This window comes from Leiobunum rupestre, chromosome 11, assembly GCF_980474605.1.
Source record: "Leiobunum rupestre chromosome 11, qqLeiRupe1.1.hap1, whole genome shotgun sequence".
NCBI lineage: Eukaryota > Metazoa > Arthropoda > Arachnida > Opiliones > Sclerosomatidae > Leiobunum > Leiobunum rupestre.
In genome coordinates this window covers 40,775,977-40,800,920 of record NC_143394.1, presented here as the reverse complement: position 1 = coordinate 40,800,920, position 24,944 = coordinate 40,775,977, and the positions used below count along the sequence as shown (strand labels likewise).

Here is a 24,944-nt window from a genome sequence, read left to right as displayed (position 1 = left end):
TTTAATGTGCAAAATATAAATTTTTCGATTATAAATTGAATAGTAATAGAACTATTTGATCTATCGGCCCCCAGTCTCTTTAAATCGTGAAAAAATAGTCCCGATTTAAGAACCGGCTTTCCGTCTCCCTAATATCAATGCGCAAAATGGCGCCATACTGGAGTGTCCCTATGTAACCCTGCTCCACATTTTCCTAATTAATGGCAAAATAGCATGGAGCCAAATAAAACTGTTACATCGCGACTTTTTAGTTTAACGCCAGTTGATGCTAAAGATGAGCTGGATGAGGTAAAAATTGCATATTTACGAATAAATACCCCATAATTAACTTTAGGGCTTGGCGACATACAAAGGGATTGTCTGTGCTTTTTTTTATCGCCCCTAGATGGCGCTCGATGTAGTATTTTTGCACGTGTAAAGGACTGTTATCTGTTAATGTTAATTAATTTAATGATAATTTTTTTGTAAAGGATATTAATGTTTCAGAAGCTTAAAATTTCCAATATATAATTTTTCTTTTCAGAGGTACGATCGCTGTTATAATAATTTACTAACGTTAATCAATGGAGTTTCTGAGAAAAAAGCCCACGATGCTTTAACTGAAGCGGTATAGTATTTAATTGAAATATATAACTAAACATTTTTGATTTTTCTGTGACATTATGTTATAGGTTTGTAAAGGACCACAAGTTCACGAAGATATAAGCTTAGGATTGCTAGTTGGAGTTTTGTCAGATCCGATAAGCGCACCTCAAGTATAAATAATAGAATAATATGCTAGAAATCTCACCTAAAATAATTTTTTTTTTTCAACAGTACTTTAGAGACCTCACTTTTGTTACCCGAGACGGATTAAAATTTGTTTTGGGACAATTAAACCAAATTATTCTAGAAAAGTATACCAAGTTAAACGACGCCTGTAGGCAACAGGTAATTAAAATTTAATATCACTAACAAATGAGCTTTAATAACCCACGTTCATTTATAGATATTATGGGTGGTTCGAGAAATGATAAAGAATTCTGTAGCTAATTGTGATTTATTATGTTTTAATCTATTGAGACAAATTGCGGGTTTGTGAAGTCTTTAAATTTATTTCTATTTTTACATGATTAATTACCAACTTTTTTTTTATTAGGTGGTGATATCTCTCAAAAAAATGTATGGTTAGCGGAGTCCTTGTTAGATCTATTCATTGACAATAGGTGCGTCACTTGAATATTTAGGTATTTTGTGTAAATATTTATCTGGGTAGTTTCTTTTCTTTGCAGGCCATGGGTGGAAAGAATTCCCGATTTAGTTGCAACGATAGTTTATACCTATTTAAGGCTAATATTAGACCATGGAGGTCCAGTTGCTCATATAGTTACTATGAGACAACGGGAAGTTGACTTCTGTATCTCTCTCCTAAGGGAAAGGGTAATTTACACTCTCCATCATTGTCATTATTCTAAAATATTTATTGTTATATTTAAAATGATTTATTTTAGTTTTCTGACTGTATGATGATTGGCCGCGATTTGGTACGCTTACTGCAAAATGTAGCTAGAATACCCGAGTTTGAAAAGTTATGGCGGGATTTACTTGGAAGTCCAACTTCTTTGTGTCCAACGTTCACTGGTATTCTTCAACTGTTAACGACACGAACTTCTCGAAGATTTTTACAGTGCCGGCTCACTCCTGACATGGAGAGAAAAATTGTCTTTCTCACATCCTCGGTAAGTTTCAAAATTTTTCTAAAAAATGCTCAATCATAGTACAATAAAATATCGTTCCACCATTATCATTTTAGGTCAAATTTGGCCAACAAAAAAGGTACCAAGATTGGTTTCAAAGACAGTACCTTACAACTCCAGAAAGTCAGTCGTTACGCTGTGACCTTATACGTTTTATATGCGGTGTTATACACCCTTCCAATGAAGCGCTGTGCTCGGATATCATTCCAAGATGGGCCGTGATTGGCTGGTTATTAACAACTTGCACGTCCAACGTTGCAGCCTCGAATGCTAAATTATCTTTGTTTTACGATTGGTTATTCTTTGATCCCGAAAAAGACAATATTATGAATATTGAACCGGCGATATTAGTTATGTACCATTCTATGAGACCTCATCCAGCCATTACAGCCACCTTGTTAGATTTTTTATGCAGGGTAATGAAAATTGTTTTTTTAATTAAAAAATTAAACATTAATTAATTTTTATCACTGTTTATAGATAATGCCTAACTTCTGTATATCACTTGCTGTGCAAGTTAAACAAGGCATTTTTACATCATTGAGACAGATATTGGAGAAGAGAGTTTTACCGTATGTTCTTTTATTAGATATTATTAGGCATGTGCAAGCCTTGTATTTTTGGTTTCGAGAATGAGAAATTTCACTTTTCAAGTATCGACGACTGACAATTAACAGCTAGGGCACCCTATGTTTTGTAGTTTTGGTTTTGTTTTCTACATTTAAAATTAGTGATTAATCAGAATCAACTAGGACTTGTAACTCACCCAATAAGATACCAAAGGGAATTTTTTTCGTAGCTTTTCCCACCATTTTTAAGAATAAAAGTTTCGAAAGTTATGGCTAGGCCTCGGTTGAAGGCTCGAACCATTTTTGAGCTGTCCAACTAATGCTTTTCGAGCTTCGAGCCAAGTACTAGGCTCGAAGATCTTGAGCGAGTACTCTATTTTTATTATTTTTCTGAGTTAATCCTTAGGAAAAGCTTCATGAGAGAGTGAAAAAAAGTTCAAATTTAAAAGTCCCATATGAAGTGTCATACTTATAAAACAATATTACAGACTAATGATAATATGTTTTAACAGCTTTTCAATGCATTGTCTTTTTTTTTTAGGTCCTTGTCTCCCTTATTTGACAATCCAAAACTAGATCGAGAGCTTAGAGCAATGATTCAAGAATCATTTTCAGAATTTTGTTCAAATGTTGAGGGTACGAAAATTCTCAAGTTGTAACACTAAAATCAAAAAATTAAATTTCAAAATATTTTACGCAGTAAAACAAGAAGATTCGGTACCCATTGGACGAGAACCACCGGTTATGTTTTTAGACACTAATCATACAACATTGTCGAACAATATGGAAAATGAGGCTCAGTTTAGTGAAGATGAAGATGATATTCCATTAGGGAAGCTCAAAATTAAAGAAACAAAATTCCGGCCCATTCAAGAAACGACGGAAAAAAATAATTCAGTTGACATATCGGATTCCCTAGATATTCTGAATGGAGAAATAAGAGAGAATATTGTTATTATGCAGAATGAGAAGTAGATATAAATCTAAATGAGAGCTCTTTGTGCATAAAACTGGTTTTTTAACTTTTCCTATAATTTAATTTAGGGATAACGAGTCCAGGTGTGAAATTATGGAGAAACTATTACAGAAAGTACTCCAAGAAAATTCATTCGATCAAGATATGGCCGTATCATTGGGTGGCTGTTTATCAACCATACTGAATGATGAAATTAGGAGGAAAATATTTCCAGATCACGTCGATGATGAGTAAGCTTTGTATATTCGCGCCAAAACTAAGTTGATTTTACAACCTTTTTTCCATATTAATTTTTAGAACAATTGAAGACTCCATTGGATCACCTTTATTCGTAATGTTTAGGAATTTGTGCCAAACGCCCGAGGAAGATCCCAGTCGGCAACCTTTGCTAATGATATTAACAGAGTTGGCTACGCAGCAGCCTAGGCTAGGCTACCTACTTTTGTATTTTGTGAAAGTCAGCCGAATCGCGGATGACAAAATGTCATCTTATAGAGACTATGTTAAATCTTTCGAATCCAAAGACTTGTCGTCCTCTTTGCTTAGTGATCTCAAAGTAATGTACTCTCAGTACTGTGATTCAGACTTACATTAATGTTCTTCAATCTAAACAGCTATGTCAAGAGGATGATGTTCGGTTGTTTTGTTATCTTATCCCATCGATATATATCCAGTTTCCTACCATCGCGATAGGAAATGCCGAATTGTTAAATTTAATCGTATCTTGTATCGACTCCTCTCAGTTACAAGATTTAGTTTGTCACATTTTGCAAGGAAACGTTATCATGTTTAGAAAGGACTCTTTCCTGTCGATATTAAGTTAGTTGTTTCGTTTAAATTATTTTAAAATGTTTCTCTTTATTTACCAATTCTTTTAAACACACTATTTAGACGCAAGTTTAGAGTGGGATACGTTTGAGCAGTTTTGTTTATGGCAATTAATAGCCGCTCATAATATTCCGGTCGACTATGTATTACCTATCTTACCAAAATTGGAATTCCAAGGTACCGTTTTATAATAATTTCTCAGTTTATTTGAAGTATTTACAATTTGATTACTAAATTTAGCTCACGCAGAGGCTCTTACAAGTATTTTGTTGCTTCTAAAGCAAGTTAGGTATGTACAGTACGTGTATTTCCTTCTGTGCCTTGCGTTGTACCTCTGGAATGTTATTATTCAACTGAAATGTTTTTCTTAAATAGCCCGTCTGAAGACTTACTAAGGCACATAATGTGTCGAGATGTAAAACCAACAGATCAGTTTGTTGTGTCAATTTTAAAGTATTGGTGTCAAGAAAATGAAGATAAATTAGCTGACATGATCAGTACCCAACTGGGGCGCTCATGCTCACTTACAAATAAAAGAAAAAGGTAATTGCTCCATTCGTAATAACTTTATATTAAGTTGTACTAATTTCTTGGGTTAATTTTTCACAGGCAAGCGACGCCTAAAACTCAAAATCCAACCTTAGAACAAACATTAGCTCATTTAGATCACCTTCGGCAATGTTTGCAAACAAGTATGGCGCAAAGCTCCAAGCCTTTGCCTCGTAAGTCACTGATAGTTGTAGAACTATAAAAAATCAAACTATTACTATTATTTACTAACCATCCCCTGTTTCTATAGTATTTAGTCAAGATGCTATACAAGCAGCCTTACTTCAAGTTCAACAATGTTGTACGGAAGCCCAAAAATCCAGGCAAGCTTTTGAACTTTAGTAATGCATATATTAATTAAACTATAAGTAGCACAACAATAATAAGTATGACATTTGTAACCTTATCCAATAATTTTTTACTTATTACTGCCTTAACTAACCTCTCACAAATAAAAAAAAATAGGTTAATTAACTGTAGACTAGAGACAAAATAAGTGTTTCTTAATTTTGTTTTGATTTAATAATTCATAATTATTTAGCCAAAAAGTTTTTGTTTACATTTAAACTACAATAAGACTTGACTTCAAATCCGTAAACTAGTGAACATAGACAGTTATATTATCAAAAGGAAATTTCCACAAGTCTCCGCTAGCTAGTGCAATTTTGGTATTTTTTGTGTAAGGACGACAAACTTATCATTTTATGTTACTTATTATTAGGGCTGTGCTAGTACTCGAAAATTAAGAGTACTCTTCTTGAGCACTCTAAAATCGTTTTTCTAGGGCTCGATTGGGTACTTGGACTCTAAAATTGTTTTTCTAGGACTCGATCGGGTACCCGGACTCTAAAATCGTTTTTCTAGGACTCGATTGGGTACCCGGGTTCTTTGCTAAGGCTTAAAAATTACTCTCAGTGGACTTGAGTTTATAATAATGAAAACACTTGGCGAGTCCCTTATTTTCTGGCGATTCTTTTTTGCTTTGCTTCCAAATATTCCGCAAATAATTTTATTTAGTAAATATTCATCACAAAAGTGATAAATCCCTGATAAAGTGATAAAATTTAGTTTTTGAGAATTTTTGTAATATTTTAATATTGGAACTTTCAAATTGGTCATATAAATTTAATAATTAGTTAAGTACATAATGAATAATTAGTTAAAATATTTTTTTCTGATTTTGTATGGTTAGGATAAAATTTAGGGCTCGAATAGGACACTTATTAGAAAATTAGGACTCTCACACCCCTACTTATTATCACACTAAGCCTAATTCCGTTAATTCTAATTTGTTAGGTATAGCGACCTCTTTGCACTGGCTGAGGATCTGGAAGATATAAAACCGGTTAAAAGCATACGCACTTCTGGCAGATCTAAAGGAAATTCTAATGCAACAGTCAATAAAAATTCTGCAAAAAATAAACAAGTTTCGACAGATTCTGAAACAGAATTCGAAAGTAGTGGGGTAAATGGAAATCGTAGGGTGTTCTTTTTAGAAATTTAATTAATTGGTAAAATTTCATTTAGGATGAAGATATTGTTAAACCGAAAGGACCAAGAAAGAAGAAAAAAATTAGCATTGTTGGTTCGGATAGTGATTGAGTTTCTGTTTGCAGAAAAAAAAACAAATTTCAAATTCACCAGAAAGAATGTTTAAAGTGTTTCATTTTTAAGGATCCAAAAAAAACTTATGAAACTAGCAAAAAACTAAGGACTTCACACAGCCTCAAAGACTTCAATATCGGACGCGAGTGACCCGGGTACTATTTCTCCTCTGTGCATTATTTTCACCAAATGAATTGAAGAATTGAACTGGAGCCAAAGCATGTAGGATTTAAAACTTAAAAAATAAGCTATTGAATTACATGTATCATTAATGTAAATATTGTTTGTAATAATCGTGCTGAGAAATGATTTCTCTCTTGCCCCGTTTTTAAGAAAAAAATAATAAAACTTTTACAAATTATTTATTTAAAAGGATTTTATTCAGGTACAGATACATACTTTTGTTTATTATAACAATACCGTATTTACAAATGCGTATTTATGGAATTTATAAAAGTTCATGGAGAAGGAAAGGGGTAAAAATGGCAAACTTGTAAATTATTATTTTATTATTGTAAATGTGAAAATTAATGGTTTTTAGCACTATTATTATTTCTTTGAAACATAAAGTACCATTTATGCACCATTTTTATTAACTTTTCAAAGATAATCGTAACAACAAGGTTACTTTAACTTGAAAAAAGTGGGTTTTATTTCTAAAGGGTTCCATCAGTCACATAAGGGCAGATTTTATTTTCGATATTTCACACTAACCGAGAAAGGCGCTGCGACCAGGCAAATTGATCACATGTGCCTCCGTTCTCTACCCTCCGAAGGGGCTGCGGATGTTTGTGCCCTTATGAGGCTAGTGTGCACCCATTAAGATGATGACGGGAGGGGGGCAACGGTTCTCTTCTGAGCTTGAGCGACTTGTTTCTTCTGGGGGGGCTGGCGTTAGACTTGCCGCCACCTTGGAAACTACTGTCTTATTTTTCGCGTTCTTTCTAGTTTTTTTTCGCTCTGTTCAGCGTTTTTAATCTCGTTTGTTTGTTTTCATTAGTTTTATGTGTTTATCGGGTGTCTAAGGCGTAAGCTGACACCATAAGTTTTCTAAAAAAAAAACTACTGTTTTATACCTTAATTCTTTTTCTATAATTTCTTATTATTTTATTCAACTGTTGGATAAAATAAAAGAAACAATTTCCTGCCAAACATCCATAAATAAAAATAAAATAAAATTGTCTATGGACGCGTTTACGGAGTTCCACGAAAGGGGTCGCTATTTACTACTTTTGATTACCCATTTCGGTTTTTGGTATTTGACAAACACCCTGATAACTGGCAATAGGTCTTTAATTTTTCCCTCGCTTTTTCTGAATTATGAAATAGGAAGACATTTTCGGGAAACTCCTAATTTGTAGATAAGCAAAATGAGTAATGACTAAGTGTTTTTAATGTTTAACTTTATTGAAGCAGGCAGATTTCAATCATTCTTAGCTGGGTTTTAGCAAAAGTACCATAATAAACTATTACGTTACTTATGATGTTAGTGATAACGTGGATAATAACAAATGCGACTAGTAAATCAATTCTCGCTGTTGCTGCGGTAAATAGATGATAAAAATTTACATTATTTAAATAACTGGGCCTAGTTAGCCTCGTAAATTTGACAAAGGAACTGGTAACAGCAGTACGAGTAGGCGCGTAAGTATGGGCGAGGGGTGGGTGGTTAGATTAACCCTTGATTAATCGCAAACGCGACGAATGTTGAAAAAAGTCACCCTCTTTCAGCTAAAAGCGAGTTTAGCTGAATGATCCAATGCGCGGTTTAACTTTGCACGACGGGCATGTAATATTGGTGACCATTAACCATTTCTTTGAAAGCAAATTTTGACTCTAGTTTTTCGGCGGGACAACTGGGCTTTCGCTTAGGCTCGTTGCAGGTGTAATGCTGATTGTAAGTGGTTTTCCCGCAGAATGGTAGCTCCCCGTTGAACAATAGGGTGCTACTGCTCTTAGCCGCGTTGGCCTTGATGGCATTTTGGTTCTTGTAGACCTCTAGCAAGTATTTGTTGGTGCTCGGGGCGTACGAAGCTAAATTGGTGGTTTCAAAGTCCATGTCGCCAGTCATTTTTAAATGACTCACGTGCTGTTTCATCGAACCCTGACTAGTAATAGAATTTCGCTTAGAACTACACCGACTGGACATCTTTCCGGGAGAAGGAGGGTGTGATTCGGGGGTTTTCGAACTCGGACGAACTGTCGCAACGTTCTTCCGAGAGAATGCGCTTCCACTCGTAGTGGTGAAATCAACTCGTCCCGTATTTTGAATGCTACTCTTGTTCCTGTCTGGTGCTTTATACTTTTCGAACTGTTTCCAGATCTGACCGTACATGGATTTTCGACTTCGCGATTTGTCCTCCTGGTCGCCGAATGGCGTGGCAGCTACGGCTAACCTTTCGCTACCTAGCGGTTCCGGTCTATCACCCAGCTTTCTATCGACCCTGATTTCTACCGCTTGAAGATCTATTTCCCCCTTCTTGACTAGACCGGCTGGTTGCCTACGATCTTGCAGCATGAGGATGGGCTTGTAATCGTCGCGACTCGTTGTTTTCAGCTCGTGGACCCCGGAGAATAAGAGGTTGGTTTTCGGCTTAAAAATTCGACTCTTTTCGCCTTTGGTCTTTCCCGAGAAGTCGCTCTGCATGGTACTGGATAGTTCCATCCGCCCTTCTTGTCTCAAATTGGTCGGTGGTTTACCGGCGATATTTCTGCTAACGTCCCAGGCTTTGTAGTCGGTTTGCAGTGTGCTCTTACCAACGGATCCATGTTGTTTTAGTTTTGTTTTAGGCGATAATGGTTTACCTTTATGGTCCCCGGTTTTCAAGTGCCTTCGCGGTTCTTCCAATGGTATTTCGAATTTGATTGAATTCGGGGGTTTAAACAAGCAGGCCTTATCGGCAATCTTTTGAACGTACTCCGCCTTATTGGTCGTTATGAAGTTGGTCGGTCCTTCAAATTTGATGTTAGTCAACGGTTTATGCCGTTGAAGTTGTTGGCTCAACGGAACGTCTTCTCCCGTTTTGACGTAACTTTGCTGATGAGTGGTGCTTAGATCCATCTCTCCCGTTGGTTTGACGCTCGTCTGTGGTCGAAAAGACTGTTTGTATTTCTCGATGGCCGCGTTTGTCGATTCCAGGATGGGAAGCGACCTTCTGCCCGTTTCTAACTTTTCCTTCCTAGATTCGCGTTGTCTCGGGTTATCCGCCAGATCGCCGTGATCGAGAACAACCGGCATATGATCGGCCGGCTTGGGCGTTTGCAACTTCGGCGTGTTTTTATTCGTAAATACCTCTTTGGTGGTCGTCAAGTAATTAGAATCGCCCTCGAATTTGAGGTGCGTCGCCGGTTTGAGATTAGCTTCTTTCTGATTCCCCCAAGATTTGAATTCGCTCCTGGTGACGCTTTCGGACTCGACCGGCAAGTCTTTGGAGAAGATCTTATCGACGTCGTCTTTATACTTCAGATTGTGTTTGACCTCGGATCCCGGTACGAAATACGACTTGGTATTGCTCATTTCCTCCCGTATGTCTGTAAGAGTAAATGGAAAATGTTTCTTTTTGGGATAAAACTTGTCCCTCGTCGATTGGACGAATTTGAAATCGTCGCTGTTGGATGTAATCAAATTCATGGGACCTTCCATTTTGATGTGAGTCGGCGGTGCCTTAGCTACGATAACCTTTTCGGCCGGTTTATCTGCGTACTCTAGCTTGTTGATGGTGTTCAGATCCATGGGCCCCTCCATTTTCAGCGTCTCTTTATGAACCACCGGGGATGGGCGTTCGGTCTCACGGTAGGAAAACTCTTCCTTTGAAACTGTGGAATCTTCCATAACTGCCGCTTTGGAAGAGCCCATTTCCCAGTGAGATTCGTTCCTTTTAATGTTGATGCTTTTGACCGACTCCACTGGACTCGGAACGTGTCGAACGTAGATGTCTTGGTTAGTGGTAGAATAATCAGTCGGCCCTGTATTTTTCAAATGGCTATCCGGGGCCCCTTTCCGTTCCGGCGCTACATTTCGGGAGATGACGTAATCGCGACTCGTCACGGAGGACTTCTCCATAGTCCTTCCCCCAACTTTCAAATTATCTATCGGTCTCTCTATGACCGGTTTCTTTTGATGCCAGTTAGGATAGTCCGTTTTGATGGTGGTATTATTTCCCAACGGTTCGTGGACGATGTGGCTCTTTTCAACGGGTTTGCACGACTTCTGTTTTTCTCCGATGACCCTGCCCCGAAACGCTTCCTTGCTTACGGTTCTATCATCGAACTGTCCGGTATGCTGAAGGGTCGTTTTGGGTCTCATCAGAGGGGTTCTGGTCAACATGGGAACCTCGACGTATTCGGATCTGTTAGTCGATTCCAAATTCATGTCGCCTTCTTGCTTCATGGTAGCCGCTCTGCTATCCTTCACTTCCAGTTTCTCCTGTTGACTCCATTCTCTATAGTCACTCTTGCTAGTGGTCTGGCCGTTAAAGGCGTTAGTTTCGGCGATGTAGGGTCTGACAACCATGGTATTATTTAACTGCCGCATGGCTGTTTGGTGTTTAATTTGTTCCACCTTCTCAGCTTTCTTCGGGTAGTACTCTTCCTGGATAGTAGTTCGGTAATTGACCGGCTCGCCTTCGTCCAGCTTCCAGGTGCCTTCAGGTTTTATAGAGACTGCCGAACGCAGACCACCCATCAATTTTCCGCCTCCGTAATCAGCTTTGGTCGTAGTTTGATCTTCTTGTATTCCTTCCAATTTCAAACAATCGTTGGGACGATGCTTCGTCGGTTTAGTGACGTTCCATTCCGGGAATTCGGCGTGAACTGTAGATTGCGATGAAACCGCGGCCGCCTGGTCCCCCACGTCGAAAGATCTTTTCATCTGATAGTTTTCGGGTAATTCCGGATGATGTTCGTCGAGGCGTTGGGCGGCCATTCCAACGTTAGCGACTGTGTAAGTTTTGTTGGTACGAATGGTCTCCTTGCTGACGTCGCTGATGGCGGTCATCACGGAAGACGGGCTTCCCGGTTTGACGGCGTTGGAATTGGCGGCGAGTTTGGGTGGCTGTAGTTCTTCGAGCGCGTCGGCATTAGTGATGCTCTGCAGCGGATTGCGGCCACTGACGACCACCACTTTGGAAGAGGGCCTCGTCTCTTCGTTGCCGCCGTAGAAAGACTCCGAAGTGCGGCGACTCGTAGTCTGCGATTCGTTTGTTACATTTTCCTTGTCTCGACCGGCCGCGTAAGCGCTGTAGATCTCTTTGAGTCTCTCAGGGGAGGTTTCCCACTGTCTCCTTTTCTGACGGAGCTCCCCTTCGGAACGGGCTTTTCGACATAATTCAATCAACGAAAAAAGAGGACTTGATTTTAACACTCCCGATTTATTTCCAGATAGATCCCTCGATCTCGTTTATTTGAACTCACCTTTTACCAGCTGCTGACTATTGTAACTGAATCCGTTGTCAATAAGTTTTCTGATATCCGCCAAGCCATCTTCTAGATTATTTCGGTGTCGACAGGCGTGATTTCTAAGACGGGAGTAAAAATAGAAACGCGTTAGTTTCAATTTCAGGATCTCGAGGTTGATTTACGTTAAACAAACACTTTTATCTAAAAGAAGAAAATATTTATGAGGTAATAAATAATCGAACTATTAAGACTAAAGAGTTATCGAAAATAGGTTCGCTATCGATACTATACCGGTATGTAATATCTTATTTTCTTTAAATAATAAATACTCCTAATTTGATCGCCCCGCCTCGTTTTATAATGAATTTAAATCTTCGTTAGTGTTAAAGCGGTTAGAATCGATTAGGCCCTTCCCTTGATAAAATACGTCAGGGGTAATTCCCTTAAGTAGGCGGATAATAATGGACTTGAAACTTCTCTAGCATAGATACATAAATTTAATCTTCGTCTAAAAATATCCTGACAGAAAGAGGGCCTAAAACAGAAGCCACCGCATTCACCAATCCTCACCCACAACAAAAGCAAGGACTATCCCCATCTGATCGATACTCACTGTTACGGAGAGAGAGCGCTAGTAACTTTTGAAAGCCGTTCGCTCCACTTAAATTCCCAAAATAAAACGCATATTATAAATCTTTATAATTAATTTGTACGGAGTTTTTTTACAGCGGACATATCGTTATTGTTGCTGGTCTATTGATCGACCCTGAAGGTAATAATCCTCGTTGTCCGACGCGCGGCGTTGGTTTAAGGAGCTATCGATGTCGCGTCTTGGACTGAGGCGCACTTTTGGTGTTTCGTAGGGGTTTTCTTCTCCTTAAATCGGTAGTCGCGCGCTGCTCGCATTAAGCAGGGGCGGGCACGACTAGCCTCGTTGATTGGTCCGACATCGAGATGGTGGCAAATTCGTGACCACCGTCACGCGATGTTCTTCAAGTGTTTTCTTCTTTATCATATGGTTACCCTTTCAAGTTTTCACGCTATTTAGCATTTCACCGCGCAATCGGTGAGTTTGCATTGTTATGCTTGTTTTCCACTGGCGCGCGCAACGACGCGTTTCTCAGCTTTGAAACGTTCAAACGTTTTTACGCGCGTAAAGAAAATAACATTATAACGCGCGCTAGTGGAAAACAAGCTTAAGGCGATCGTTCACCTTCTTACATCATATTAATGGCTTTAGGGCGTTTGCTAGCTTTAACGTTATGAATGGGACGAAGGCGCAATCGTTGTATCGACCCATTTGCGTTTAAATAGAAAATATAGCCTCTCTAACCTCTCGCGTATGATAAGTTATTTTTATCACGAAAACACTGGTATTGAAATCCTGTTAATAGTTTCTTTATTTACTCATGTATTTAAGACGTTATTAATCCAAATTATTCAGGGAAGTGCATAACGTTTATGGCCCCCTGGGACAAATGTCGTCATCGTGTCAGCTTTGCAAGTGGATAAAGTTGTAACTTGCAGTTTAGCGGCGCTGGTTAAACGCCGCAGCCGCCCCCGAAACATTTTTTTTTTAATTTTTTAAAGGAACTTTAATTAAAAACAAATTAAAAATATTAATAAAATTTTGGAAAGAGGCTGAAATTTTTCCCTTACGAGTCGCCACAAAATAATCAAATTATGTTCCATTTCGTAATATTATTAGTAATGTCTCCAAGGAGGTGGCTATCACCGATTTTGTTAAAACTCGGGGGTTAGGAAGACCTTATGGTAGTATGAAAATTGCCAAAGGGAAAAGTTGCAATAGGCTTTAGTTTTCTTATGTCAACCGAAAATGTTTTGACCTCTCCATTTAAAAAAGCATGGGATTTTCTCGGTTACCCAAATTTTGTCAAAATTTAAACAAATCAATTTTACCCAGAATAGCTTAATTCATCTTTTTCGGTAAGTTTTGAAAATTTAAGTTTTTAAACTTTTGTAAGTAAGTAAGTACCCTGTGAAACCGAGAAAATCCCATGCTTTTTTAAATGGAGCTTTTTGGTTTTGGGAGATCAAAAATATTTTCGGTTGCCATGGGAAAACTAAAGCCTATTGCAACTTTTCCCTTTGGCTATTTTCATACTACCATAAGGTCTACCTAACCCCTGAGTTTCAACAAAATCGGCGATAACCACCTTGGGTAGTCTCCTTGTTAGTTAACTCTGGATCTGCTTCCTAGGTCCAAAGTGCACATGGATGGCTTTTACGAAGATTTGGACCCTTGTTAGTCAGGAACTCCTCCTTCTAAGGAACCCGAATTTAAATTTAAATAGCGCTACTTTCATCTACTATGCAATTAACTTATAAACTGCATTATCAACTTTAAAGTTAACCTTACGCAAATTTACTTAATTTTCACTTAATGCACTTCCATATCAAATTCCCAACTATGCAAAGCGCTCTCTAGAGACTTCCGGTGTTTAGTCCGATTGTCTAGGCGTCGTATTAACAGGTACTATTTCCGGCATACGCGTTGGAATGACAAATCTCGTCATTAAGGGGAGGAGAGCGGCAGTAATTAATTAAGATCGTCCCACGTAATTGGCAACTTTAAAGCGGGTCAAGCGGATCAGACCCGGGATGATACGCTAATATGAACGGCGGCAAAGCGCGACTAAGATTCGTAAGAGGAGGGACTCCCAGTACAAACAGCGGCCCAAAGCTTCCTGAAATATTTAGTAGTTAGTCATTCATAATTTACGAAAAACACCGTTTCGGAATGCTCGATCACCACGCTTCTATCACGCTGACAAATGGTTCTGACTAGCGGTAGATAGTTACGGGAATTAGCTGACGCTATTTACCGGAGGTTTGAAACCAATCTCCAAACTTCTACTACACTGTCAGATGAACGCCGGACTAAAGGGCGTAGTTCGGACCGGGTTTTTAGTAAATTAGCCGTCTCGCTAGAGAGCTTTTTGTACGAGGGGTAATTGCGCTACTTCTGTCCCTTCTGAAGCCCCTCTTGCATTTTTTCCCTTACAAATTTGTGGTTCCACGTAGCGTTTCGTATAGTACCGTTAGAAGATAGTGTAGCGGATTCTCAAGCTCTTCCCTATTACGACTGAGGGAATAGTTTCCTGGTACGTGTTTTCTCCGCATAACTGCGTTGTTACAAGCCCGGAAAGGAGCTCTCTCCCTTATACCTGTAAGGCTTTAATATCGGTAATGGACTCTTGATTCTTTTATGTACTAGCTTAAGCCAATTTCAACATCCAAATTATTTTTTTGTTTCTTCGTCATATATTAATTTAATTTACTCGTTTGATTTCCTAATGGTCATACGTAGCGTTATTTTGAAGAAAAAAAAATATTATTATTTCGGAAGTGAAAGTACCGCGATTTTAGTTAGTTTAAAACATTTTTGAGTAGCGTTGATCTGACCTATTTTTGGCCTACTAACCCCTGTAGAAGTGTTCAACACGCGGTACACGACTGTTATGGGTGAAGTAGCCCACCGGGGTATCCTATCTGTTTCTTACATACCGAGAAATTCTAGACACACATTCATCAATATCAGAGTGAATTTCTTTGAGCCTATTATTCTTTAGGCGTGGGCTGGATTTTTGTTTTTCTCAAGGACTGTTTCTGGCGTCATTGTGACGCCATCTGTTAAATAATCGATGAAAGGATGCCACTAGTTTAGCGACATCTATTGATTTTCATCTATTGATTACGGTTGCAAAATTAAGTTTTAATAGCGGTTTTTACACACAATCCTAAGGATTTGTGTGTATTAGTATCACGTACAGTGTAGCCGTTGCCGATGCCGCCGATGCCGCCGATGCCGCCGATGACGCCGTGTCACGCATACCTCTTCAACGGTTAGGGCTAGAAGAGTCAATGATATCTCGTTCGAATGTACAAACATCGCCATTGATAGCCTTTCATAAAGTTTTCAAATCGGAGCCCGAGAAGTTGGGCATTTGCCCAATTTACTATTTTCGGTGATTTCCTTTATGTGGTAGATATTTTCTTTAAAATTAAGTGCGATAACGTTAAAAAAAAATATTATTGGATAGGTTAGGATTCACTTGAAATACAACTTCGGTTATATCAGTAAATATTAAATTTAAGTATAGTTTTCGGGGTTATTTGCCGGACCCCAATGTTCGTGGTTTTATATTTCCGCCTGAAAGACGACATAACGTTCCTTAATTTAAGTCCGATTTTCATGAAAGTTATATTTTTGAATAGCTGTGGTTTACACTTAACCTAGAATTGCAAATACGTTCCTTAAATTTAATTCTAAGTAAGGTTTTTTTAGCAGCGTATACGGACCCCCGCAATTTCCAACATTGTAAATCCGCGTGTTTATAGAGGTCTACGCGCCCGTTTCCCTCTGGCGTTTTTCAAGGCCGTTCAGTGTGGGCCGCACTTTCAACGTATGAGCAGAAGTAACAATTAAGTATGACACTGATCGGCCTAGTCTTCGGCGTATGACCAGAAGTAACAAATAAGTGTGATCAAAAGTAACTAATAAATGTGATCAAAAGTAACTAATAAATGTGATCAGAAGTAACTAATAAGTTACTAGAAAAAATAAGTGTGATCAGAAGTAACTAATAAGTTACTAGAAGAAATAAGTGTGACACTCAACGGCTGACTAGTAGTAACAAATAAGTGTGATCAGAAGTAAAAAATAAAAGTGACACTGATCGAAGAAATTTTCGATGCTTTCCAAGTATGACTAGAAGTAACAAATAAGTGTAAATATGTTTATATGTGTGACCGTGGATATATTTTGGTTGCGATACCGGCGTTGCAGGTTGCTGTGAATATCTCAAACAAACTTAACACATTAGAAGGATTGTGTGTATTCCGACCGTCGTACGTCTTGTTAATGATATATTGTGGAATATACATACGAAAAAGACCGTATTGAAATTATTATAAATTTTTGGGTTTTCCTACGCTCTAAATGTGCCCACCCCGGGAAACGCGTTGGTCGAACTTGTAACCAATAATTCTATGTGGTTTTTAGTGCAGACTTTACCCGTTTTCGAACCCATTCTTTGAAGTAAAACAACGTTTCTACTTTACAATTTGTTTAACTTTGTACAGCTTCCTTCCTTCAACTGCTACATGAACTCGCAGACTTTACTTGTTTCGGTCGTTCTAAGCGCCCCTAAATCCCATTTCATTAGAGAGGTTAAGCAAAGCGCTCTAGACGTTTTAACAACAACGTCGGGAGTACCTCGACATTCAAGAAGAAACATTTTTAAAATCTCTTAAGCGTGCTTTCAGTTCACCGGCTAACGTAATCAAGTACGTTTTAAAACGAATTTTAACAAATTGCACACCTTTCGCTAACCCAGGGTACGCGAATAATTAAAAACGTAGTTTGAACTATACTAAAACAGGCGTTATGTTAGGGTAATAGTGTTGTCGAAATACAGTTATTTGTTTGTTCGTGTGCCCGGGTGTACCGCAAATTTATCTTTTTGTATACTCGTACTTATTTCGCCAAATTCGTCTTATTGTACAAGGCCTGGGAGTATTTAACAAGTACGCTGCTAGATAAATTATGAGTTGTTATAACTCTGTCTCGATTTGTTGAGTTGGAAAATTATAATTATCAGTATAATAATAATAATAATAATAATAATGTATTTATTGCATACTTTCATGAATACAAATAAGAAGGGAGGGCTAAGTCATGATATGACTTTTAAGCCACAGCGCATAAGTTTTATTTACATTGTCTATCTTTTTATTTTTTACAATATAATAATAATAATAAGAAAATATATGTTATAAAATATATTTTTTCCAGTATATTATTCTCAAAGAGATTCACGAACAATTTAAACCCTATAAATAAATTACGACGTGTCACTTAAATTCGACAGTAATATGGCGTCGTTTTGACGTTGTGAAACATTCGACTTCTAGAGTGCTCTGCTTCTCTCTATTGAGAGCACGAAATTGCAATAATTTTTTTGGTAGGCCCTGCGTGAGAAAGAGGTTGTTTTTGGGGAGCCAGTACAAATAACCGGGCCCGTGCAGCCTGGAACACCCCGAAAACGTACTTTCAACCGACCTGTTTATCGGCATCAATTAGGAATTTCTAATTTCTCATATTATATGCCGTCATAAACATTTAACCTTTGAAACTAATGGTTTTAGCGTGTAGGCTTTCTAATTTTATTTACACGGAGCTGAAGGAGTGCGTGTGTATTGATTCTGTATTTAAACATCGTGTTTTAATTCAGCCAGAAACAAAAATAGAACTACGTGATTCCGGAATACCGTAACGCAAAAAAAGTGATTGATATAAAAGCAGTGTGTATAAAAAAATGAACTGGGCTTCGTGCAATCAATTGAGATTCATCGCGAAGAGTTGGATCTATGCCAGCTCAAAGTTGAAATCGTATAAGGTCCATAAACTCTCTCCGAAGTCCGAAATCGTCCACTCTCTCGCAAAATTACACCCCAAATCGCCATGCTTTTCAACCGGCTATATTACTTGTATAGTAATGCCAATAAATTTGATTTGACCTTTTAAAAACCATAAATATCTTTTATATTAATTAAGTTTCTTTAATTTTAGTGTAAAGACCTTACGGTGGTTATAATTAACATTTTATTAGGTTTCATCAAGTTTTTTGTTAATTTAAAATGATATATTACGTTAGATTGAATCCCCATATGCAAATTTTCTCAAGCATATGTTTGTGGAATTTTGAACTTTCGAATTGTCCAATTTAAAAATCAAATTTATGCGAACTTAATTCGTAAAGACAAAACGTTTTTCTAATAAGGCTAACGCATCTAAAACAATTACGAATAATAGTTAGCAACGTTGTACAGCGTGAAGAACACGTTCACAGGCGCTACGTAGAAAAAGCTTTATTAGGCCGAATCCTGGTAGTCGATTTTTCCGTGAAAATTACTGCGATTTGTAAATATTTTTGCGCTAGGATCAAAGAAGATTCACCCAAAAAACAACTAAATATTGTAAATAATTGTATATATGTTGAAATTGTTTATAATTTTTAACACTTTATTATTCCTGAGAGTCCTACTGTAAAGAACACCTCCCTGATACGAAAGGGATCTGTATGTACAGAAACGAAAATAAATATTAATTGATTCATTTGTAAATATTGTTAGTGCAACTTTATTGGTGATTTAAAAATTTATATCGTTTTCTGATCTCGGATCCAGAAATGGATTCCTCCCTATTTTAAAAGGGATTTGTACATTACATTGAGCTAATAAATATTATTTCATTTAAATATTCATTCATGAACGTCTCTACAGGAGACTTTTAGACCCAAAAGACCTACTTCGTTCCTAACTAATCCGTTACTATTTCGGCATAGCTCGAAGACACGAATCCGGTGGTATGTTCACCGCGAAATCAACAGATGTCAAATGTATAAAAGACACAACTCACCCGCAAGTGCAAATCTCGCAGATGCATTTCTTAGCCATTGCCGGATCGAAGTAAACAAGATTACGTCGGCTCGTTCGCTCGCTCGTGTCGTGTGGTTGTCGTTGTTGTTGTTGTATAAACGCGCTGGAGTCTCCAGAGTTTGAGAGCGGCCGGCGTTTCGGGCTCTTCTGCTCTCAAGTTTCTTCCGCTCTCACGGAACACACGACGAGCGGACAAATTCCGGTTGCGCGCGCACAGGTATAAATGTGGAAACGATGGGCCGGTGCCAACATGGGCGGCGGAAGTCCGAGAGATGTCCCCCCCCCCTCCTCTTTTTGCTCTGACCCTAGCTCTGATAATCTCCCTTACAGTCGAAAATCTAGGTTTCGTCGAAATGTGTCTTCCTGATAAAAGGCTAAATGTTCTATAAAGGCCTAGGATTTCTTCCCGCCGCGCAAATATCCTGGTGGTAGGCCAACGTGTTCTGCGGTTGGCCTACCACCAGGATATTTGCACGGCGGGAAGAAAACTTAAAAGGAAAACTGGCAGAAGAAATCCTAGGCCTTTAATGACATTTTAATGAAGACCAAATTCAAAGTAAAGTTTATAACACTCGAATCTATGAAAACCTACGACCACCTGGAAAAAAGTACATCAATCAGCCCTCTCGAAATATTGAAGTCTTTTGCTGTTTGCTTATTTTAAAACAGCCTTCTTAAATTTTTCGATTGGCCGAAGCAATTTCCTACTATAGATTTTATACGGAATTCTTTAAAATCGAATTTTCCGATAAGAAGTACTTTCGGAAAACCCAGAGCTAATTATAAGTCCCCTTAACCACAGTACCTAGAAAAGCCTTCAGTGAATGAAGAGGAAATTTCTTGGTATATCGATAAATTCGTGTTAAGTTAGCAACGAAGCCAATAGAAAAGTTGGGGTATAGAACGGTAACCGAACCGACTTTACTAAAGGGAGTAAACCACACGTGAGTCCTTGCGGGATTTTATAGACGACACTTTTACCCTTAAATATATAGGTTGGCGGAAATTCTTAGTTTGACGTCTGACATATAGTTAGACATATACGATCTACCAGAAGTGCATAATATTAATTCCTAAAGAAGTGTCTATCGTGGTATAACCTTAGCCGGAAAAGGTCTAGCTTAAAATCGCAGGTTTCAAAGATGACTGTTTTTCCTTCTCGAAACTACGGAAGAATATACCAAATTGTAGGTCAAAGCTTAACCCATGTAACACATAAGGATTTAAAATCTAAAAATATTTACTTACTTGTATCTGACTTAAACAATACTCTAAACTAGTGTACACTAACAAGGAGACGACCCGAGGTGTAACACACTGATTTTGTTCCAACTCGAGGGTTTGGTAGACCTTCATGTAACTTGAAACACCCTAAAGGGAAATGTCTCCATAGGCAACCGTTTTGCCATGGCAACCAAAAATGTTTTTGACAACACAAAATGGAAATTTTCCCATAGAAAATAACATGGGAATCTGACCAATATTAAATTAAATTTTTTAAAATGCTAAAAATAGAAAATATAAATAAGAAAATAATGAAAAAGTTCGAAGTTGATTAAAATCTTTACAGGGGTACCCTTACATTTGGTCAGATTCCCATGTTATATTCAATAGGAAAATTTACATTTTGTGTTGTCAAAAACATTTTTGGTTGCCATGGCAAAACGGTTGACTATGGAGACATTTCCCTTTAGGGTTTTTCAAGTTACATGAAGGTCACCAAATCGCTGTGTTACACCTCGGGTCGTCTCCTTGTAAGTAATTAAAATAAAACTATACAACGCTTACCGGTACTCTATAAGAGAAATTTTAATAAACTAATTTAAGTCGCGTTACATTTTTCGGCATATAGGTGGTATTCACGAGAAGATGGCGGCCATTGCACTAAGGTAGATAGTCATGGGGGAAAGGGGTTAACACTAGCCTTCCACTACAGCGATGATGACGTCACGAGAATACACCCTATTGGCGTGTACGCCGCCGTTCTCACACGCTTCACAAAGTCTAATGTTTATTAAAATATATATTATAATAATAATCAGCTAGGCTATACCCAAGGCACCACCTTAGGCCTAAGTCATCAAGCGACATTTGAAGCCTTTAATTCAGGTGGCCGGGTTACAATTCGTAGGAGGGTGGTGGCAAGCCCTGCATGCCCCACGACCGAGCCAACAGCTTCCTACACTAACTATTACCGTTAACCTCAACAAGTTTTTATGGAAGGTGAAACCGAAGAGCTCGGGGGAAAACCCCTTAAAACAGTGGGGGAAAGAACTTGCAAACTCAACGCGGAAGGAGTTGTTCCGAGTTTTTCACCCAGTGCCACATGCTGGGATCGAACCTGGCTCCTCTTGCTGCGAGGCGAAAGTGCTAACCACTCCGCCACCCCACTCTAGTGTACCGGCAGTCGTTGATTAGTTTTTATTTTAATTACTTATTTGTAACCTTAATTTATTAACATAATTGTTTTAGAAACTACTAAATTCGCGCATTTCCGGGTGATATTTTTCCTTACAGAAAGTGTTTCACAAAAATCATGCAGAAAGGAGCGTGTTTCCAGCGAGTAACATTAGCAGTATATGGAGATAGTAACTTATCTCTAAAAGATATATTATTTACTCATGCCTCTATCTAGGCCTATTCGAACCAGAAAAAGTATGTCGTGACGAGGTCTAATCAGACGTTGTCGGATAACCTTCGTGGGAACCTCCCTCCTCCCCCTGATACGGTATGGGAAGATGGAGTCGGAAAGGGATCCATTAGGAACCCTCCCTGCTCTTACTGGGAGATCCTCCGGTCTTCAAACAATAGAGTTTTGGTTCATGGTCTATGGAAGATGAGCCCATTCTTGTCAATTCTTTATTGTAACGATACCAAATGTGTGTTTTTTATACCACGCAATATATCACACCCCTATAACTTTGGTCAGTTAGTAAACTGAGGTAAAGTTGGAAAAATTAAAATTTTTACAATATTTTTCTTAAAGAAAAAATCAAATTAGGATTGAGTTGAGCTTAGGAACGAAATAAAAAAAAAAAAAATTTTGGAAATTCGACTCCAAAAAATTGGGTTTGAGTTGGCCAAAACAAGGCTTCTCCATCGCTTTGAATAGACCTCTACGGTTACTTTTGGTAGGACCCTGGCTTGCCACCACCCTCCTGCGCATTGTAACCCGGCCACCTGAATTAATGGCTCAAAAGTCGCTTGATGACTTAGGCCTAAGGTGGTGCCTTGGGTATTAGCCTAGCTGATTATTATTATTATTATTATTATTAAAGTTATGAGGTATATTTTCCCCCCACAATGCAGTTCGCGCTAATGAGTCTCATAATTATTACTGAATAAAAAAAAAGAAAATTGTGTGTTGAGAATTGGACATGGTAGAGCTAAGAATAAAATGTGAATTCTTATCGAACGTTCGCGACTTTGCGCAACATCAAAACGGAGCGATTTGTTCGGGAGAAGGTTTTTCCGGTTGCCCCGGGAGACCAGACGTCTCGTAACCTTTTTCCAGGAAAAGCACTCGGTGAAGGGGACAAAGAAACTTCCGTTCAAAAACAAACCACGGACGTCTTTGATTTCTTCAGAAACAAAATAACCCATAAAAGACCCCATAAATCGTATAACCTGATAAAAATATAAAAGGTCTACCGAAATTTTCATGACACGTTGTGAGTTATTATAGCCCTCGGTATGTGATGTCAGGATCTAACGTAATACGACGGTATGCGCTTTAACCTTATTCTATTTTTATAGCCTTTATATCGAGCGATGTTTATGCTTACGTGATATGCATTTTATGGGCTATTAAATGTATGGACAATCCCGCACTACCTTCCTGCCTCACTTCTATGGTGGAAAATATTACATTTTCAGCTATTTTCATAAACAAATATCTACGCTGGAAACAATTCGGAAGTTTGTTTTGGAAAGTGTAATTCTAGTGCTACACTTTATGGGCCGTGGCTAACCCTATTCTATAAAATGGGGGAAAAGACACTACCTTTGGCCTGCACCCGATCAGTATACGGTCAATTGTAAAACCTTGGTAGTGGTGTACTTTCGGACAGCACGGCCAACTTTGATCTCTCGCGCTACAGCGGCCATCTCATTCGTTGACGTTTCTGTGTTAACCTATGAGCAAAAGATGTGTATGACGTGAGCGCCCCTAGCGGATTATTATTTTTACAATAGTTTTTACATTGAAGCCAATATAAAAACCGAGCGTGGCGCTGAACTTCTACAAGTTATAGTGGGGCTGTTCACAAATTACGTAACGTGGTAGGGGGGAGGGGGGGTTTTGGCAAGCGTTACGAATTGTTACGTGGGGGAGGGGGGGAGTCAAAAAAGTTGTTTTTCTGCGTTACGTAATTTGTGAACAGCCCCAGTACAGTTTATAGGGGGGAAATCCTTGCTCGCGGAATTTCGACGAATGTGTCGGCCGCTGTAGCGCGAACAGCGCGTGATCAAAGTTGGCCGTGCGGACAGTCTACTCTAGGGCAGGCGAATAGCTTTCACCAACTGTTTATTTCCACTCAAAATGGTGGTTTTAAAACGATAATTTCACCGCTTCAAAAAGTGTTTTACATTTTTAACCTATTTAAACTATAAATCTTAGTTATTAACGCGACGAAAAAGAATAAAAAAGCTATTAGCTTACATTTACGATCAATTTCCGCTACTTGTAGCATTTCTAACAGAAATAAACCTTAAGCCTTGGCTATAATTGCACTGAAATTTACGAAAGAAGAACTATTCGCTTTAGTGGCGTGTACTACACCAGAAAAATGAGGACTACACTTTTCTATACAATGAATAGCTCAAGTGAAGCCAATAGTTTTCACTAACAATTGTAAGTATCGTTTCCTACGGCGTAGATCTATCAAAATATTGTACATTCTAGTGGGGTGACTGAAAAGGTAGCAAATCGATATTTGATTGAGGAGTGGGGAAATGTTTCTATTGAGAGGAAAGGGCAGCGAGGAGGGCCAACAAACTGGAATATGAGATCGATTCTGACTAAATAATGGTTATTTCCTCTCCGTCTATTAGCCCCTCCGCCCCTGTAGTTCTGGCTGCCCTCCTTGTCTCTCATTCATTATGAATGCGCCATATGGGATTCTTCGGGGGCTGCTCCAGATAATAGCTTTAAATTCCGAACGACATTTATTACTCTTACAAATATATCTTACGAGATAAATATCGATATCTAGGAAGGAAAAATGAAGGACTGATCACTTACTGTAATCAGTGTAGGTGTGGGGTGGCGGAGTGATTAGCACTTTCGCCTCGCAATAAGAGGAGTCGGGTTCGACCCAATGAGGTAGAATAAATAGAGATCCGAACAAATCTGGGACTCGCGGGACACGTTTTACTTGAGTAGGAGAATTAGGCTTAAGTTTCAACTTTATCCAATCGTGCTAGCGCCATCTGTTTCTATAAGCAGACACTTTGGCAAAATATATTAAAGTTTAGTTTTCCAATAACACGATAGATGGCGCCAATACGATTTGGTTAAATTCATTTGCTAGGCCTAACTCTCCAACTCAACAAATAATGTCCCTCGAAACGGTAGGTCGTGGAAGGTGGATTTGGATCTCTATTTATTCTACCTCATTGGTTCGACCATCAGTAGTGGGGTTCTGCTACCCATGCTGGATTTGTCACCTGTCCGGGCTTGGGGACGCTGGCGTAGGGCACTATGATGATAGGCCTCCGGTGGTATGGTCTTTGTTACTAGGTACACCGGGCTATAAATTCTGACACACTGGTTCGACCTCAGCTTGTGACATTGGGTGAAAACTCGGAACAACTCCTTCC

General features: G+C 38.6%; 2 protein-coding genes across 3 annotated transcripts; one reads left to right on the top strand and one right to left on the bottom strand.

The window, feature by feature from the left end:
• The first annotated feature begins 134 nt into the window (after window positions 1-134).
• Window positions 135-6,624, top strand: IntS3 (integrator complex subunit 3). Of its 2 annotated transcripts, none has more exons than XM_090164303.1 (22): window positions 135-288; window positions 524-607; window positions 672-755; window positions 817-930; window positions 989-1,073; window positions 1,139-1,205; window positions 1,272-1,419; window positions 1,491-1,718; window positions 1,793-2,152; window positions 2,217-2,308; window positions 2,847-2,941; window positions 3,006-3,276; window positions 3,350-3,511; window positions 3,579-3,837; window positions 3,896-4,100; window positions 4,173-4,286; window positions 4,350-4,398; window positions 4,485-4,652; window positions 4,719-4,831; window positions 4,909-4,981; window positions 5,955-6,123; window positions 6,186-6,624. In XM_090164303.1, exons 1-22 carry the CDS (start codon window positions 214-216, stop codon window positions 6,258-6,260), a joined length of 3,090 nt encoding a protein of 1,029 aa, XP_090020429.1. In that variant the 5' UTR covers window positions 135-213; the 3' UTR covers window positions 6,261-6,624. The 2 variants fall into 2 exon arrangements, with proteins under 2 accessions (XP_090020429.1, XP_090020428.1); XM_090164302.1 differs by having other exon boundaries at window positions 4,350-4,407.
• A 217-nt stretch (window positions 6,625-6,841) lies between these two features.
• On the bottom strand, window positions 6,842-19,267 carry LOC149922848 (uncharacterized). Its single transcript, XM_090164301.1, has 3 exons — window positions 19,105-19,267; window positions 11,676-11,779; window positions 6,842-11,576 (listed from the first exon to the last, which is right to left on the bottom strand). Exons 1-3 carry the CDS (start codon window positions 19,140-19,142, stop codon window positions 8,032-8,034), a joined length of 3,687 nt encoding a protein of 1,228 aa, XP_090020427.1. The 5' UTR covers window positions 19,143-19,267; the 3' UTR covers window positions 6,842-8,031.
• Window positions 19,268-24,944: the final 5,677 nt, after the last annotated feature.

Coding starts and splice junctions, on each gene's coding strand:
- IntS3 (XM_090164302.1), top strand. CDS start 214: ATGGAGCCAAATAAAACTGTTACATCGCGACTTTTTAGTTTAACGCCA. Junction 4,101..4,172: donor CTCTTTCCTGTCGATATTAA/GTTAGTTGTTTC, acceptor CACACTATTTAG/ACGCAAGTTTAGAGTGGGAT. Junction 4,653..4,718: donor CTTACAAATAAAAGAAAAAG/GTAATTGCTCCA, acceptor AATTTTTCACAG/GCAAGCGACGCCTAAAACTC.
- LOC149922848 (XM_090164301.1), bottom strand. CDS start 19,142: ATGGCTAAGAAATGCATCTGCGAGATTTGCACTTGCGG. Junction 11,780..19,104: donor TGCGAGATTTGCACTTGCGG/GTGAGTTGTGTC, acceptor CTCCCGTCTTAG/AAATCACGCCTGTCGACACC. Junction 11,577..11,675: donor TAGTCAGCAGCTGGTAAAAG/GTGAGTTCAAAT, acceptor TATGTCGAAAAG/CCCGTTCCGAAGGGGAGCTC.